Source organism: Dipodomys merriami, unplaced genomic scaffold, assembly GCF_024711535.1.
Source record: "Dipodomys merriami isolate MVZ:Mamm:240054 unplaced genomic scaffold, mDipMer1.0.p SCAF_52, whole genome shotgun sequence".
NCBI lineage: Eukaryota > Metazoa > Chordata > Mammalia > Rodentia > Heteromyidae > Dipodomys > Dipodomys merriami.
In genome coordinates, this window is record NW_027206091.1 from 7,164,174 (window position 1) to 7,182,483 (window position 18,310).

General features: G+C 44.2%; 1 protein-coding gene across 3 annotated transcripts; it reads left to right on the top strand.

Moving 5' to 3' along the window:
• Window positions 1-215: 215 nt before the first annotated feature.
• LOC138811102 (zinc finger protein 540-like) lies at window positions 216-16,771 on the top strand. Of its 3 annotated transcripts, none has more exons than XM_069998674.1 (5): window positions 216-302; window positions 7,625-7,672; window positions 9,373-9,499; window positions 10,248-10,343; window positions 12,296-16,771. In XM_069998674.1, the coding sequence occupies exons 2-5, from the start codon at window positions 7,664-7,666 to the stop codon at window positions 14,524-14,526; spliced, it is 2,463 nt and encodes an 820-aa protein (XP_069854775.1). In that variant the 5' UTR covers window positions 216-302; window positions 7,625-7,663; the 3' UTR covers window positions 14,527-16,771. The 3 variants fall into 3 exon arrangements, with proteins under 3 accessions (XP_069854775.1, XP_069854774.1, XP_069854776.1); XM_069998673.1 differs by lacking the exon at window positions 216-302 and adding an exon at window positions 4,744-5,047; XM_069998675.1 differs by lacking the exon at window positions 216-302 and adding an exon at window positions 5,141-5,159.
• The last annotated feature ends 1,539 nt before the right edge of the window (window positions 16,772-18,310 follow it).

Here is an 18,310-nt window from a genome sequence, read left to right on the forward strand (position 1 = left end):
CAAGCTATCTCAATCTCCAGGTACTGACTTTAGACTGTACTCTTTCTCTTAGCATAAGCCACCGTCTACACACCGCTCACATCTATGTCCAAAACCTTGAAATTTGTATAGGCCCCATTTAAATATACCTATTGAGCCTCCCTGTTGCTCTTCCTGTGCAAACCGGAACCTTACCAACGCCATCTTGGACTCGGAGTCGCTAGGATGACATGATTCCTGGGAAATGTAGTCCAGAGGCTGGGAAGACAAGAACGGTGAGATTCTGTGGCGTAGCCTTGAAATTCCTGTAAAATGGTGTCAAGGTAGGACCAGTCTGTATTGTCTGTGCGTAAGCCTTAAGCCGCCTGCCTTCCTTTTTAGAGCACCAACCTGGGGCTAGCTTTAAACGAACGGGAGAGGGAGCTTGTAGGACTCAGTACCCAGCCCAAACCTGGTCTTGTGTCTGAGAATCCACAGAAACAGCTCCCGGAAGACTACCATCCTGATTTTTAGAATATTAATACCTTGACTTGTCAGTTTTAATCTATTTTTGAAATTTGCATGCATGCAATCGGACTGTATGAATCTTGTCTCATCCTTAGTTATTAAAATTCCTGCCTTAACCCTCCCCCCCCCCTACCAAGTGAAAAGCCTTCAAGAAGGAAAGGTATGCCCACCCAGGCATAAAAATTTTTTCTTCAATTACTACTGAGGTCAAGGGACCTCCAAATCAACCCAAGCTTTGGTGATTCACTGGGAGGGTCACAGTGAAATGACACAAAGCAAAATCTACATAGAGAAAAGGAACGTGGAGGTAAGGTCCAGGGGAAACAAGCCACATGCTCCTAAGGAAATTTTCACAGTGAAATCATCCCAGGCATCCATTCTTCCAGCAATGACTTGTGACAATGCATAGGACATGTTGCCAAACAAGAAATTTTATTAGAGATTCCTTGCTTTTGGTTTTGTTTTGTTTTGTTTTTAATTTCTTGGGGCTGGTCCCATAGAGAGCTGTGATTCAGGAATATCAGAACGTCACATTCTCAGCAGGAAAGCAGGTGTTTAACATAAGCCATACCTTTGTACAAACAGTTCTGGAATACTGAACTGTGAATAGTGGGAACCTTTCTGTACACTACTGTCCTCCAACAACAATGAATACAAGGTGAATTTAAAAGGAAGAAAAATTGCTGGGCGCCAGTGGCTCATGCCTGTAATCCTAGCTACTCAGGAGGCTGAGATCTGAGAATCACTGTTCAAAGCCAGCCTGGGCAGGACTCTTATCTCCAATAAACCACTAGAAAACTGGAAGTAGTGCTGTGGCTCAAGTGGTAGAACGCTCACCTTGAGCTGAAGAGAACAGGGACAGCACCCAGGCCCAGAGTTCAAGCCCCAGGACCAACAAAAAAAAAAAAAAAGGAAGAAAAATTAAAATGCAAAAGCAACACAGCTAGACTCAGATAATATCCAGATGTTGGACTATCCAATAAGCAAATTAAAATTACTGTGATTAAGCCAGTGGCTTGTACTTGTAATCTTTGCTATGCAGGAGGCTGAGATCTGAGGATCAAAGCTAGCCAGGCAGAATAGTCCAAGAGACTTTTATCTCCAGTGAAGTAGCAAAAATGAAGTGAAGGTGTGGCTCAAGTGGTACAGTACCAGCCTTTATTGAAAGAAGCTAAGGGATAGAACCCAGGCCCTAAGCTCAAGTGCACACAAAAAGAAAGATAAAGAAAAGAAAGAAGGAAAGGAAAGAAGGAAGGAAGGAAGGAAGGAAAAAAAAGAAAAAGAGAAAGGAAAGAAGGAAGGAAGAAGGGAAGGATAATTAGTATTTTTAAAGCTCTTGACCAGCACTGGTGGCTCACACCTGTAATTCTAGCTACTCAGGAGGCTGAGATCTGAGGATCATGGTTCAAAGCCAGCCCAGGCAGGAAAGTCTATGAGACTATTATCTCCAGTTAACCACCAGAAAACTGGAAGTAGAGCTGTGCCTCAAAGTGGTAAAGTGCTAGCCTTGAGCAAAAGAGCTCATGGATAGTGTTGAGGCCCTGAAGTCAAACCCCACAACCAACAAAATAAATAAATAAATAAAATAAGGTCCTTTCTTTCTTTCTTTCTTTCTTTCTTTCTTTCTTTCTTTCTTTCTTTCTTTCTTTCTTTCTTTCTTTCTTTCTTTCTTTCTTTCTTTCTGTCTGTCTGTCTTCCTTTCTTTTTTTTTTCTGTTTTTTTTTGGGGGGGGGGTCCAGTCGTGGGGCAAGAACTCTGGGCCTGGGCGCTGTCCCTCAGCTCTTCAGCTCAAGGCTAGCACTCTACCACTTGAGCCACAGCGCCACTTCTGGCTTTTTTCTTATGTGGTGCTGAGGAATCAAACCTAGGGCCTTGAGTATGCAAGGCAAGTGCTCTACCACTGAGCCACCTTCCCAGCCCTTTCTTTTCTTTCTTTCTTTCTTTTTTTTTTGTCAGTCATGGGGCTTGAACTCAAGGCCTGGGCACTGTCCTTCAGCTCTTCAGCTCAAGGCGAGCGCTCTACTGCTTGAGCCATAGCACCACTTCTGGTTTTCTAGTGCGTTTTTATTGGAGATAAGAGTCTCACAGAGTTTCCTGGCTTTGAACCGTGATCTTCAGATCTCAGCCTCCTGAGTAGCTAGAATTACAGATGAGAGCCACCGGTACCTGGCCCAATACGGTATTTCTTACCCAGTGGTAGTTTTGTTCCACAAGACTCACTTGGCAGTGTCTAGAGAAGATTTTGGTTGTCACATCAACCAAAGGAGAAGGGCAACTGGTAGACACCAGGGCTGTATCTATAAATAAAAGAAAGAAATCATCAGTAATATCAAAGTTGAGAAACCCTTATTAATGAAGACTGTGTGTTATTAGTGAATGGAGAGAAACAATGAAACAGAATACAGTCCAGAAAGAGAACCACACAAATATAGTCATTTGATTCACACAAATAGAGCCATTTGATTCAAACAATTAGAGCCATTTGATTTTTAACAAAGACACACATTTTAATTAAGAAAGAATAATTTCAGGTGCTGAGGCTAATGCCTATATTCCTCGCTAATCTGAAGGCTTTGGAGAAATTCAGTTCAAGGCCATCCTTGACAGAAAAGTCTGAAGACGAAATGTGGTTCATGGAGTACCATCTCTGAGTGCTTTATGAAGAAGAAACAAAAACCAAGTAACATGAGACTCTGAGTTCAAGGCCTAGTATTAGTGTGCGTGTGCATGCATGCACACACACACACACACACACACACACACACACACACACGGGGCTGGGAATGTGGCTTAGTAGTAGAGTGTTTGCCTCAAGTGCATGAAGCCCTGGGTTTGATTCCTCATTGATTCCTCATTTACACAAAAATTAAGTGAAAGAAATAAAATTAAAAGAGGAAAAAATAATTTTAAAAAAGCCACACCAAAGTCCTTAGTCAAACAGTGACCCAACCTAGAAGCACAATCTGAATAGGTAACATTAACCAGAAGATCTAGCCATCAAAAACTGATCCTGTTAGCCAAGTGCTGGTGGCTCATGCCTGTAGTCCAAGCTACTCAGGAAGCTGAGATCTGATCATTACTTTGAAGCCAGCCTGGGCAGAAAAATCTGTGGGATTCCTTTTTTTTTTTCCTTTGCCAGTCTTGGGGCTTGAATTCAGAGCCTGAGCACTGTCCCTGAGCTGCTTTTGCTTAAGGCTAGTAATCTACCACTTGAGCCACAGATCTACTTCTGGTGTTTTTTTGTTTTGAATTTATGTGGTACTGAGGAATCCAACCCAGAGCTTCATGCATGCCAGGGAAGCACTCTGTCCCCGAGTTTCTTTTGCTCAAGGCAAGCACTCTACCACTAAGACACATTCCCAGCCCTATGACATTTTTTTTTTTTTTGTCAGTCGTGAGGTTTGAACTCTGGGCCTGGGCGCTGTCCTGCGCTCTTCAACCCAAGGCAGCACTCTACCCTTGAGCTACAGTGCCACTTCCGATTTTCTGGTGGTTTATTAGAGATAAGAGTCTCATGGACTTTCCTATCTGGGCTGGCTTTGAACCAAGATCCTCAGATCTCAGCCTCCTGAGTAGCTAGGATTACAGGTGTGAGCCACCAGTGCCTGGCTCTATGACATTATCTCCAATAAACTACCCACTGCCCCCTCCTCCCCTTCCCCCCAAAACCAGAAATGGAGTTGTGGCTCAAGTAGTAGAGCGCTAGTCTCTCGCAGAAGATGCTCAGGAAATGGGGCTGTGGCTCAAGCGGTAGAGCGCTCGCCTTGAGCTGAAGAGCGTAGGGACAGCGCCCAGGCCCAGAGTTCAAGCCCCACTACCGACAAAAAAAAAGAAAAAAGAAAAGAAAAAAGAAGATGCTCAGGGAGAGCGCCCAGAGCCCTAAATTCATGCCCCAGGACTGGTGCGCACAAGGATGTGCATGCACACACACACCTTGTTGGTAGGGCACAAACATATTCTCACAAAACTGTAGCCTCAGGCACCTGACCAGCCAATTCATAACCTCAGGGTCTTTAACGTCACAATCTGACGTCACAGTGGTCTGTCTCCCTAGAGTCCTGGGCAGAGCGGTCTGCACATCGCAGGCGCACTGTTTCCATGGTTACATGTCAGGCGCACCAATCCAGTCTTGGCTACAGGATCGGCTCCCTCCCCCGACCCATTCCCCCTCCAGGGGGAGATTCAAGCCGAGCACCCTCCTCCTCCTCCTTCTTCTCCTTCTCCTCCCCCTGGAGGATGCGTGGGAAGCATCCTCGATGCACTGCGCCTGCGCACTCGGGATTGCGGCTTCCCAGGCTGTTGTCTGCGCAGCAGCGCGGTCCAGAAGGACCCGAGCACAGAACCTGTCACCCGCAGTGGGGTATGGGAAACAAAACAAACAGCATCAACAACCAGTAGTTCAAGACATTTCCAGCCTTGTACTACATTTCCCAGAGGGCACAGGGCCCGAGCGAATCTCAGCAGCACTGGTCACGGGTTCGTCCTGAAACGTCTGCGTCTTCCTCGGCTGGGCGCCCTCCTGTGCTGTCGCCGGCTGCTTGGTGTCTGGTTACGGAGACAGGTGCATTTCCCCCCTCCCCCGAGGCACCCCCCCATCCCTGCTGATCGGGGAGCTTGGCGGATCTCAGAGCCCCTTCCCTACCCCCCCCCCCCACCTCAAGGACTCGAGGACGGTGAGCCCCCCTCTCCCTCCCCAATCCGTGCGGGCTGCAGATTTTCCGCGGGGAAAGAACGCGGGCTTGGAGCTGGGGGTGTGGTGGGGAGAGCTTAGGGCTTGGCCTGGCTTTGTGGAGGTGGGTGGGGGAGTGGGGGGTTTTGTTCATTCTCCTGGGATGCAAGATCGACCTTGTGTATGTAGCAGTAATTTGATGCGGGGGCCCAACTTGGTGACGCAGCTATTTGAGATCAGCTTGCAAAAGGGGGAAAAAAAATCAAAGGGTAAAATTGGAGGTGGGACACCCACCCTAGAGTGAAGGACCCCGAGTGAAATGCTGAGGATTGAGTATGGGGTGGGAGGGAGCTGTTGAAGTTGCGCAGGATGAATAAAACGGTTCTCTTAAAAAAGAAAAAAAAAGGCAAAGGAGCCAGGCGCTGGTGGCTTCTGCTTGTAATGTTAGCTATTTCAGGAAGCTGAGATCTGAGGATTGAGGCTGGAAAGTCAGTGAGTATTTTACCTCCAGTACCAACAAAAAGCTGCAAGTGGATGTGTTGCTCAAGAGATAGAGTGCCAGCCTTGAGCAGAAAAGCTGTAGGACCATGCTCAGCCCCCGAGTTCAAGCCCCAGTACTGGGAGGAAAAAAAAAAAAGAAAGAAAGGAAAGACAAAAGGCTGCTTTCATTGTGGCTTGTTGATTGTGAGACCTACCTATAACCAGATTGAAACTCAAACGCTCTAGCCTTCCCCCTCCTTCCCCAACGCAGCCTGTAAGGGGGGGGGGCAGGAATAGAGGTAAGAGGCTGGGGTCTCACCAGTCTTCAAACAATGTACCTCATGCGCCCATTTAACCCTGTCCTGCCATTTTCCAAAGAAGTCTGGTAAGAGGGCTGAGAATGTGGCTTAGTGGTAGAGTACTTGTCTAGCATGCACAAAGCCCTGGGTTTGATTCCTTAGTACCATGGAAACAGAAAAAGCCACAAGTGGTGCTGTGGCTTGAGGGATAAGAGTGCTAGCCTTGAGCCAAAGCAACCCAGGAACAGTGCCCAGGCCCTGAGTTCAAGCCCCAGGACTGGCAAAACAACCCCTTCCACCCTCCCCACAAAAAAACCCTTTCTCCCTCCCCTCCTCAAAAAAGAAGTCTGGTGAGAGGGAGAGAATGGTGGCTGCATATCTAAATTTTATTGCCTCCCTTTCAGTCCATAAATCATATCTCATTTTTCAGGACATGGAAACAATCTGGTATCCTTTTGAAATAAAACATATCCACTAACCTATAACCTCAGTCTTCCTTCCAGACTGCATGTCAGAGGTCTTGAAAACAGACCCCATTCCCATTACAACTATAATGTTGTTTAAGTTCTTCTTCTTTTTTTTTTTTTTTTTTTTTTTTTTGCCAGTCCTGAGGCTTGAACTCAGGGTCTGGGCACTGTCCCTGAGTGTCTTTCACTCAAGGCTAGAACTCTACCACTCGAGCCACAGCACCACTTTTGGCTTTTTCTGTTTATGTGGTACTGAGGAATGGAACCCAGGGCTTCATGCATGCTAAACAAGCACTCTACCACTAAGCTACATTCTCAGCTCCTTAAGTTCATTATTAAGTGTGTGTGTGTGTGTGTGCCGGGCTGGGAAGGTGGCTCAGTGGTAGAGCGCTTGCCTTGCAAGCCTGAGGCCCTGGGTTCGATTCCTCAGCACCATATAAGCAAAAAGAAAAAAGCCAGAAGTGGCGCTGTGGCTCAAGTGGTAGAGCACTAGCCTTGAGCTGAAGAGCTGAGGGACAGCGCCCAGGCCCAGAGTTCAGGCCCCACAACCGGACCCAAAAAAAAATTAAGTGTGTGTGTGTGTATGTGTGTGTGTAAGTGTATGTGTAATAGGGCTTGAAATCAGGACCTGGGTGCTGTCCCTTAGCTTTTTTTGCTCAAGGCTGGTGCTCTACCACTTGAGCCACAGCTCTACTTCCAGCTTGTTTTTGCTAGTTAATTGGGGGGAAGAGTCAAAAGGACTTTTTTTGCCCAAGTTAACTTCAAATCATGACCCTCAGATCTCAGCCTCCTGAGTAGTAGTTGGGATTACAGGCATGAGCCACAGGTGCTTAAAGCTGTTAATTCAGCTGCCTGCTTTGGTTATGTGATCTCTCTTGTTTGGTGAGCATTGAAGTTGAGAATCCACTCAGGGAACTTTTCCACCTCCTAGTCTCAGTCCTGCATCAGCACCTTCATGATGGGGATTGGCTTCAACTCTCCTGCTGAAGGCACTAATCTTGTATCTAATATAAACGTTTGCTCTGTATTCACCTTTCACAGGAGCGTAGGTTCCCTGGTAGAGTGACAGCATTTGTGGAAAAGGGGAAGGCAGTGTGGGGGCAGACGTATTGTAAACCAAAAATGTAAAATGAAAGATTACTTGTATCTTTTTGTTATCTTTGAAGTATGCTTGGTTTCATTTTTTATTTTTTTTAAACGCTGTCAACTTTGCTTCTCCACAGCCTAGAGAAACACTGAAGAGTTCTTCAGATTCCCAAACCATGGCCCATGTAAGTTGCTGTTTATCTTATCTTCTTCTTTTTTTTTTTTTTTTTATCTTATCTTCTTGAAGAGATCACTTGAGACTGTGTGCCAGTGTCTCATGCCTGTAATCCTAGCAACTCAGGAGGAAGAGATCAGTAGAATCAGTATAAGGCCAGAAGGAGGGGAAAAGTTCTCAAGACTCATATCTCAACCAATAGCATTCACTTGTCATCCTCGCTTTCTAAGGAACTGAGATCCAGAGGGTCATGGTCACAGTATAGCTCAGGCAAAAACTGCTCATGATACCTAATCTTGACTGAAAAGGTTGATAATGGAGGGTATGGCTGTTTTACCAGCCACAATAGGATTAGTAAATAGAAGAATTGCAGTTTATACCAGGGTAGGACTAAAAATAAGAAACTATCTCTAGAGCAAAATGTTCTAGAGTTATGACTTAAGAAGTAGAGCTGATGCTGGGCACCAGTGTCTCATGCCTGTAATCCTAGCTACTCAAGAGATTGAGATCTGAGGATCACGTTCAAAGCCAACCTAGGCAGAAAAGTCCATGAGACTCTTATCTCCAATTAACCGCCAGAAAACAAGAAGTAGTACTGTGGCTGAAGTGGTAGAGCATTCACTTTGAGCTGAAGAGCTCAGGGACAGTGCCCAGGCCCAGACTTCAAGCCCCACGACCGAACCTAAAAAAAAGAAGAAGAAGAAGTAGAGCTGAAGCCGGGAGCTGGCGGTTCACACTTGCAATCCTAGCTCCTCAGGAGGCTGAGATCTGAGGATTGTTGTTCAAAGCTAGCCCATGTAGGAAAGTCCGTGAGACTCTTAATCTCCAATTAACCACCAGAAAACTAGAAGTGGAGCTGTAGCTCTAAGTGCTAGAGTGCCAGCCTTGAGCAACAGAGCTCAGGGATAGCACCCAGGCCCTGAGTTCAAGCTCTACAGCCGCAAAAAAAAAAAAGGTAGAGCAAAGCAAACCTGATTCTGATTTCAAATCCCAAAACCACCACAATAAAAAGATCACTTGAAAGAATTTTCTGAATATTTATGCTTTATACTTAAGTTTCCTATCTACTAGAAGTTTTTCTTCATCTCCAATCTCCTAGTGCCTCCTGTATGTCTCTGTCTTCTCTAACAAGTCCTGGCTATACATTGACCAAATCATCTAGCATTCGCTATGCAGCCTCTACTTGGGAGCACAAAATCCCTAAGGGAATGAATATAACAATTGTCAGATCTGAGGTATAAAGAAACAAAGCCATGGACTCATTTGATGACAAGTTTTCTACAGATCTATGTCTATAAAAACCACAGTATATGGGCTGGGAAGGTGGCTCAGTGGTAGAGTGCTTGCCTTGCATGCCTGAGGCCCTGGGTTCGATTTCTCAGCACCACATAAGCCAAAAAAAAAAAAAAAAAAAAAGAAAAAGAAAAAAAAGCCGGAAGTGGTGCTGTGGCTCAAGTGGTAGAGCGCTAGCCCTGAGCTGAAGAGCTGAGGGACAGCGCCTAGGCCCAGAGTTCAGGCCCCACGACTGGACCCCCCCGCAAAAAAAAAAAATAACCACAGTATAGGTTCAGGGTGATTAACCTCAGTCTCAGTCCTAGTGGTCGGGTTCTGTTTATGAGAAATTGATGGCGGGATATTTCCTGGGAATCTGTGAGAGGTGAAAACACATACTGTATATCATTTGACCAGTATCTTGATTTATGGTTTCAGTCACTGGTAACTTTCAAGGATGTGTCCATCCACTTCTCTCGGAAGGAGTGGGAGTTCCTGGAGTCTACTCAGAAGGATTTGTATAAGGATGTGATGTTGGAGAACTATAAGAACCTGGTGTCAGTGGGTAAGGTCATCTACACCAAACACTTTGGACTGTTCTCTAAAATAATAGCTTTCTCTTCCATGAATTGGGATTCTGTTTTGTGTGTGTGTGTGTGTGTGTGTGTGTGTGTGCGCGCGCGTGCGTGCATGCATGAGTGTGTGTATGTGCGCTTGCGCTTGCGTGTGAACCAGCCAGTCCCTATGGCTTGAACATAGGGCCTGGGTTCTGTCCCTGAGCTTTTTTGTTCAAGGTTAGTGCTCTGCCACATGAGCCACAGCTCCACTCCTGGCTTTTTTGTGGTTAATTGGAGATAAGAGTCTCCTGAATTTTCCTGCTAAGACTTTGAACCTTGATCCTCAGATCTCAGCCTCCTGAGTAACTAGGATTACAGGCATGAGCCACCAGCACCCAGTTTTGAATGTGCTTTCTGTTGGTTTGTTTGCCAGGCCTGGGGCTTGAACTCAGGGCCTGGGCACTGTCCCTGAGCTTCTTTTGCTCAAGGCTAGCACTCTACTACTGAGCCACAGTGCCACTTCCAGCTTTTTCTGTTTATATGGTACTAAGGAATGGAACCCAGGGCTTCATGCATGCTAGGCAAGCACTCTACCACTAAGCCACATTCCCAGTCCTACCATGAATATTCTTTAATAGTTTTCTCTGGTGTATTATATGGCCCCACGTGTTTAATATAAATGAAGTCTTAAAATGATTTTGAAAATGTAATAGTATTTTACTTCTACATCTTGTTTTCTTTCCTTCTTGTATGCAGGATATTCTCCCTCAAAGCCAGATGTGATAACCTTACTGGAACAAGGCAAAGAGCCATTCCCAGTGATGAAGGATGTGCTAGGAAGAAGGTCTACAAGTAAGTGAGGGCTCACTACTTAGCTGGTGAGCCAGCAAAGGGCATGTAGTAAGAGCAGAGATGCAGGCTTTGCATCAGATTGTTGTAGTCGAAGACAGGAAAAAATTGACTTTTTTTGGGGTGCAAGTCCTGGGGTGTGAGCTCAAGGACTGGGTGCTATCCCTGACCTTTTTTGTTTAAGGCTAGCATACTGTCATTTGAGCCATAGCTCCTCTTGCTTTTTGATGATTAAATGGAGATAAGAATCTCATGGACTTAGCTGGGCACCGGTGGCTCACACCTGTAATCCTAGCTACTCAGGAGGCTGAGATCTGAGGATTGCAGTTCAAAGCCAGCCCAGGCAATAAAGTCCACGAGATTCTTATCTCCAATAAACCACTAGAAAACTGGAAGTGGCACTGTGGCTTAAGTGGTAGAATGCTTGCCTTGAGCTGAAGAGCTGAGGGACAGTGCCCAGGCCCAGAGTTCAAACCCCACGACCAACCAAAAAAAAAAAGAAGAATCTCATGGACTTAATTGCCTGGGCTGGCTTTGAACTACCATCCATAGATCTCAGCCTCATGAATATCTAGGATTATAGACATGAGCTACCAGCACCCAGCTGAAACAGATTTCTTAGCATGAACTCACAAAAGAACTTCATCCTAGCTTCCAACTATTGTATGCATGTGCATGCACACACAGGTGTGTGTGTGTGTGTGTGTGTGTGTGTGTGTGTGTGTGTGTGTGTACATGCACGCGCATGTGTGGGCATGCGTACACATGTGCACCAATTCTAGAGTTTAAACTCAGAGCCGGGGTACTGTCCCTTAGTTTTTTGTTCCAATTTTAGTATATGTGCTGCCGAAGCGAGCACATGTCCCTTAGTTTTTCACTCAAGGCTTGTGGTCTACCACTTGAACCATAGCTTCATTTCCAGCTTTTTTTTTTTTTTTCAGTCATGGGGCTTGAACTCTGGGCCTGAGTGCTGTCCCTCAGCTCTTCAGCTCAAGGCAAGCACTCTTATCACTTGAGCTACAGTGCCACTTCTGGTTTTCCAGTGGCTTATTAGAGATAGGAGTCTCATGGTCTTTCCTGCCCGGGCTGGCTTTGAACCATGATCCTCAGATCTCAGCCTCCTGAGTAGCTAGGATTACAGGTGTGAGCCACGGGGCCTGGCCATTTCTAGCTTTTTGATGGTTACTTAGAGATAAGACTCTCATAGACTTTTCTGCTTTGGCTGGCTTTAAGTCATGATCCACAGATCTCAGCCTCTTTAGTAGCTAGGATTACAGATGTGAACTACCAGCACCTAGCTCACTACTGCCACTTGAATACAAGTTACTATCACTTTTAGTTTAGACCGCCAGTTCAGCCTATTAGCTGATAATTCTTCCAGTCTTCCCTCCACATTTAAAAGATCATCTACACAATATCTAGGCTGATTGTTGAAAAACAGAGATTATTGCTTCCAAACACTCTACAAAAAGGAGAATTCAGATTTCTCACCAGGAAAAGCAAACTATTTTAAGACACAGATTGTCTCTAAGCTCTTCTTTCATATTCTTCCCCCAATGAACTGCCCTTATGTAGAGCCCCTGGGATCCAGTCACCTCTCACTAGCACCACCATTTGGGGACCCAGGCTTCAATTCATGAGCCTGTGGGGAACATTACATATCAAAATCATAACATAACATAACATGGCACATAGTCTAGCGCTCTACCACTTGAGCCACAGCACCACATCCAGCCTTTTCTGTTTATGTGGTGCTGAGGAATAAAACCCAGGGCCTCGTGCATGTCAGGCAAGCACTCTACCACTGAGCCACCTTCCCAGCCCTGTAAAAATGTTTTTAAAGCCATTCACTTCTACTAATAATCATTTTCATTTTTGCCTCCTCTTTTGAAGAGGAAAGCTTTATGTTTTGCTGGTTATAGGAAAATAATTTTTGCTTGCTTTTTTGTTACCAGGTCTTTCCTCCAGGCATAAGACCAAGAAATTATCTCCACAAAAATCTACTGGTGAAATAAGTGTATCTAAATCAAAGACAACAGAAACAAGTAAAACACTCAATCTCAAACGATCAACTTTGAAAAATGTGTGCCAGAACAAAAGTGACTCTAATGGCCCTCAGGAAGCTGAAGGAAGGAGCACTACTCAAAAGAAAATCAGCCATGAAAAAGGACCAACAAATAGAAAGCAACTGTCTACTCTGGATCAGAGAGTTGATAATAACGAGGACTCTAATGAAGACAGGGAACATGGGGAAACCACTGGTTGTGAGTCTAGCTCAATTCAACGTGAACCAGTTCATTTTGAAGAACATTATGACTGTGAGGAATGTGGGAAAACTTTTAAGAGTGTCTACCAACTTACCCTACATGAGAAAATTCACAGTGGTGAAAAAATCCACGAATGTAAGGAATGTGGGAAGCTGTTCAGGCGTAAGTATCGACTGACGCTCCATCACAAAATTCACACAGGTGAAAAACCCTATGAATGTAAAGAATGTGGGAAGTTCTTCAGGCGTAAATATCACCTGACTCTACACAAGAAAGTTCACACTGGCGAGAAACCCCATGGATGTAAGGAATGTGGGAAGTTCTTTGGTCGTAAGTATCAACTTACTCTCCATCAGAAAATTCACACTGGTGAGAAACCTCACGAGTGTAAAGAATGTGGGAAGTTCTTCAGGTGTAAGTACCAACTTACTCTACACCATAAAACTCATACTGGTGACAAACCCTATGGATGTAAAGAATGTGGAAAGTTCTATAGTCTTAAGTACCAACTTAATCTACATCAGAGAATTCATACTGGTGAAAAGACTCATAAGTGTAAGGAATGTGGGATGTTGTTCAGTTACAAGTATCAACTTAATCTACATCAGAAAATTCATACTGGTGAAACACCCCACGAATGTAAGGAATGTGGGAAGACTTTTGGTCTTTACTCCCAACTTAATCGTCATCAGAAAACACATACCCATAACAAACGTTATAAATGCAAGGAGTGTGGCAAGAGGTTCTTAAGTAATTTTGAACTTACTCAGCATGGGAGAGTTCATGCTGAGGATAAACCTTATGAGTGTAAGGAATGTGGAAAAACATTTCCATTTGGTTTCTACCTTACACAACATCAGAAAACACATGTAAAGGAGAAAACCTACCCATGTAAAGAATGTGGGAAAACCTTCAGTACACAAGAACAACTTACCCAGCATGAGAAAAGCCACACTGGTCCAAAACCCTATGAATGTAAGGACTGTGGGAAGGCCTTTAGACTTAGTGCTAACCTCACTGAGCACCGAAAAATTCATGAAGGTAAGAAACCTTATAAATGTAAGGAATGCGGGAAAACCTTCAATGAACGAGGACTCCTTATTCAGCATAAAACAATTCATACAGGGAAAAAACTCTATGAATGTGAAGTGTGTGGAAAGAAGTTTAATTACAGTGGGGACCGGAGAGTCCATCGCAAAATCCATACTGGTGAGAAACCATATGAGTGTGAGGAGTGTGGAAAGGCCTTTATGCTTCGGTCAGCCCTTACTGAACATGAGAGAATTCATTCTGGTCTGAAGCCTTATGAATGTAAGGAATGTGGGAAAACCTTTCGAGGGCGCTCTCAAATTAGTCTTCATAAGAAATTTCATAGTGATGTGAAGCCCTACAAATGTGGGAAATGTGGGAAGTCCTTCAGATTTGGTTTCTATCTTAGTGAGCATCTGAGAGTCCATACGGGTGAAAAGCCCTATGAATGTAAAGAATGTGGAAGGGCCTTTATTCGTAGAGGAAATCTGAAAGAACACCTGAAAACTCATTCTGGGGTCAAACCCTATGAGTGTAAGGAATGTGGGAAGGCCTTTAGTTGGCGTGGACAGTTTACTCAACATCAGAAGATTCATACAGGTATAAAACCCTACAAATGCGAAGAATGTGGGAAGGCCTTTAATCGTACTGGAGACCTCAGAGTCCATCAGAGAATTCATACTGGTGAGAAACCCTATGGATGTAAAGAATGTGGGAAGTCCTTTAGACTTAATTCACACCTAACTGAACATCAGAGAATCCACACTGGGGAGAAGCCCTACGAATGTAAGGAATGTGGGAAGACCTTTAGACAACGTGCACATCTTTATCAACATAAGAAAACACACAAGGTAACTAAACAGAAGAAAGCCATTCCAGGCACACCATAGTTACAGATGATCAAAAGATTCATGCCAGAAAATTTTTGTTAATATGTTGGTTGTTCATTCACTTCTTTCTTTTTCTTTTTCTTTTTCTTTTCTTTCTTTCTTTCTTTCTTTCTTTCTTTCTTTCTTTCTTTCTTTCTTTCTCTCTCTCCCTTCCTTCCTTTCTCTCTTCTTTCTCTTTCTTCCTTTTTTTCTTTTCTTTCTTTCTTTCTTTCTTTCTTTCTTTCTTTCTTTCTTTCTTTCTCCCTTCCGTTCTCTTTCTTTCTTCTCTTTCTCTTTCCTTTCTTCCCTCCCTCCCTTCTTTCTTTTTTTCTCTTTCCTTTTCTGGCTTTTCCCTCCCTCCCTCCTACTCTCCTTCCTTCCCCTTCCATACCTCCTTCCCTCCCTTCCTTCCTTCCCTTCCTTCCTTCCCTTGCTTCCTTCCCTTCCTTCCTTTCCTTCCTTCCTCCCTTCCTTCGCCAGAACTCTACTTCTGGCTTTTTTGGGGGTAGTTTATTGGAGATAAGAGTGTCACAGACTTTTCTGCCTGGGCTGGCTTTGAACCACAATCCTTCCTTCCTTCCCACTTAAACCAGAGCTCCACTTCTGGCTTTTTTTTGGGAGGGGGATAGTTTATTAGAGGTAAGAGTTTCACAAATTTTTCTGTCCGGGCTGGCTTTGAACCATGATCCTCAGATCTCAGCTTCCTGAGTAGCTAGGATTACAAGCGTGAGCCACTGGTGCCCGGCTATGTTGATCTTTCTTTACACCTATTAGTAAATATATGAGAGCGTTCAGAAAAGTCTCAGTCCTTGTTCAATTTAAGGGAATTCATACCAGAAAATAAACATGTTAATATAACAATTGTGGGCACTACTTTTAGCAATGATGTCTGTGATCATCATTGCCTTCTCTCACACTTTAGTAGCAGGCAAAACAACTTCAGGCAAAACACTGATTCCTTGATGGGTGCTGGTGACTTAGGCCCATAACCCTAACTACTCAGGAGGCTGAGATCTGAGAAGGTTTGAAGCCAGCCTGGGGAAGAAAACTCTACAAGACTTCCATCTCTGGATAATCAACCAAATCCATGCTGGAGTTGTAGCTCAGGTGGTAGAGCAACAGTAGAGCAAGCAACTACACTGTTTGAGACCCTGAGTTCATGCACTGCTACTGGCACCCGCCCCCGCCCCCCAAAGAAAAGAATAGATATAATCAAGTTAGATCACAAGAACATTATGCTGAATTCTGAAGGTCAACTTTAAAAATGTCACACACTTTGTGATTCCACTTATGTAACATTCTTTTCTTTTTTGTGCTGTTACTAGGGCTTGAATTCAGTACCTCACGCTGTCACTTAGCTTTTTTGCTCAAAGCTGTGATGCTCTACCTGTTAGGCTACACCTCTACTTCTAGCTTTTTGCTGGTTAATTGTTGATAAGAGTCTCTTGAGTTTTTCTGTCTGGGCTACCTCTGAACCACAGTCCTCAGATCTCAACTTCCTAAGTTGCTAGGACTGCAGGTATGTACTACCAGCACCTAGCTTCGATTTGTATTTTGATTGCAGTGGTGGTTGCATGAATCTGCATATGCAGTAAAGTAACACATGATGATACACATGCTGTACCAATGTCAGATTCTGTGTTTTGATATTGAACTGTAATCTTGTGCATGTAGCTATGGGGGAAGACTATGAGGTATACAGAAGATTTCTGTGTACATCTTTCAATTTCCTGTGTATCTACGATCACTTTAGAACTTTTAAAAGTCAATTTTTTAAGAAGCTTCAATATGAAGGGGCTCAGAAACAGAATGCCCAAAACTGAATTATGAATTGGGAAGTCTGAAACTTTAGTTGTGGAGTATCTGGAAGGAACCAGATGTGATAAAGAAGCATGAGCCACCAGCACCTCACTCCACCTCTGTGTCTAACCTAACTTTCTTGTGACTAGTAGATAAAACTCTTAGAACACATCCCTAAGCTGAGTAGACTAGCTTCTATTATCCCTAAAGCTAAGAATGATGAAAAAAATCAAACCTACAGAAGATTTGCCTGCTTTGCTGTAGCCCACTGCCTGATCCTCCAACCAATGTGTTTGTTTAATGTACCAATGTATGACTTTCTGATCTGTGACTCTTAGCAGCCCATGTAACCTCTTCTGTGGTTGAGCATGTTATCCAGGTGAACCTGAATCTGTATTCTCCAGTGTTCCCAGGCCTTGCTCACTGTTTAGCTCAAAATAAACTCTCTTATTTCCTTCAGAGAAAAGGTGTATTTTGTATCAATATACTGTTAGTTCTGTTTATGTAAACTTTCAATAGCTGGCACTGGTGGCTCACACCTGTAATCCTAGCTACTCAGGAGGCTGAGAGCTGAGGATCACGGTTCAAAGCCAGCCTAGGCAGGAAAGGTCATGAGACTTATCTCCAATAAACCACTAGAAAACCAGAAGTAGCTCTGGGGCTCAAGTGGTAGAGTGCTCATCTTGAGCTAAAGAGCTGAGGGACAGCGCCCAGGCTGAGTTCAAGCCCCACAACTGACAAAAACAAAAACAAAAACTTAGAATATATTCCCTGGAAGGTCTGATCTAACACAAAACAATATACATGAGATAATATAAACAAGACCTGATAAATTGGCTTTAAGGAAATTAAACCAAAATTATTGCAAAAATGCAAGATGATACTTTCAGAAATAAAATGGTACATGATACCAACATAGAATATAAAAGCCAGGCCCCAGTGCCTCATGCCTGTAATCCTAGCTACTCAGGAGGTTGAGATCTGAGGATCATGGTTCAAAGCCAGCCTAGGCAGGAAAGTCCGTGAGACTTATCTCCAATAAAGCAATAGAAAATGGGAAGTGGCGATGTATGTAGCTCCAGTGGTAGAGTGCTTGCCTTGAGCTGAAGAGCTGAGGGACAGTGCCCAAGCCCAGAGTTCAAGCCCCACAACAGACAAAATAATTTTAAAATATATATATATATACACACACACCAGGCATCAATAGCTTGCGCCTGTAATCTTAGATATTCAGGAGACAGATGTGAGAATTGAGGTTTGAAGCCATCTTGAGCAGGAAAATCTGAGGTTCATCTCACAAAAAGCCAGATGGAGCTGTAGTTCAAGTGGTAGAGCACCAGCCTTGAGTGAAAAAGCTAAGGGGCAGCTCCTAGGCCCTGAGTTAGAGCCCCAGGACCAGCACAAAAATTAGCTTTCTGTATACGTTCATTACTGGCAGTAACAACAATTCATAGCATTGTTCACTTCCCTCCCAGCAGAGACAAACTATACAGCACCAGCTTCATTCAGCACATACATTCATGTTCTTTTTTTTTTTTTTTTTTTGGTTGGTCGTGAGGCTTGAACTCTGGGCTTGGCACTGTCCCTCAGCTCTTCAGCTCAAGGCCAGCGCTCTACCACTTGAGCCACAATGCCACTTTTGGTTTTCTATTGGTTTATTGGAGATGAGTCTCACGGACTTTCCTCCCTAGGCTGGCTTTGAACCTTGATCCTCAGATCTAAGCCTCCTGAGTAGCTAGGATTACAGGTGTGAGCCATCGGTGCCCAGCTTACATGCATGTTCTGTTCATCAGAACAACCTTTACATTCTGTCCCTCAGCAGCAGCCCCTCATAGCACCCTCTGTCCAATGGTAGCATATCATCACACTGTTGTGCAATGGGGACACACTGTCTAAAACTGGCATTTGGCCAAGGATGAACACACAAGTTTGCGCATGCACACCTAGTCTCAAGGATACATGAGGTACCACATATGCATACAACTCAAAGTCACACAGATACTCA

What these genes read in the sequence shown, in the direction of transcription:
- LOC138811102 (XM_069998674.1), top strand. An exon ending in TAAGAACCTGGTGTCAGTGG is followed by an intron (nt 9,500 to 10,247) that starts GTAAGGTCATCT and finishes TCTTGTATGCAG; the next exon opens with GATATTCTCCCTCAAAGCCA. An exon ending in GCTAGGAAGAAGGTCTACAA is followed by an intron (nt 10,344 to 12,295) that starts GTAAGTGAGGGC and finishes TTTTGTTACCAG; the next exon opens with GTCTTTCCTCCAGGCATAAG.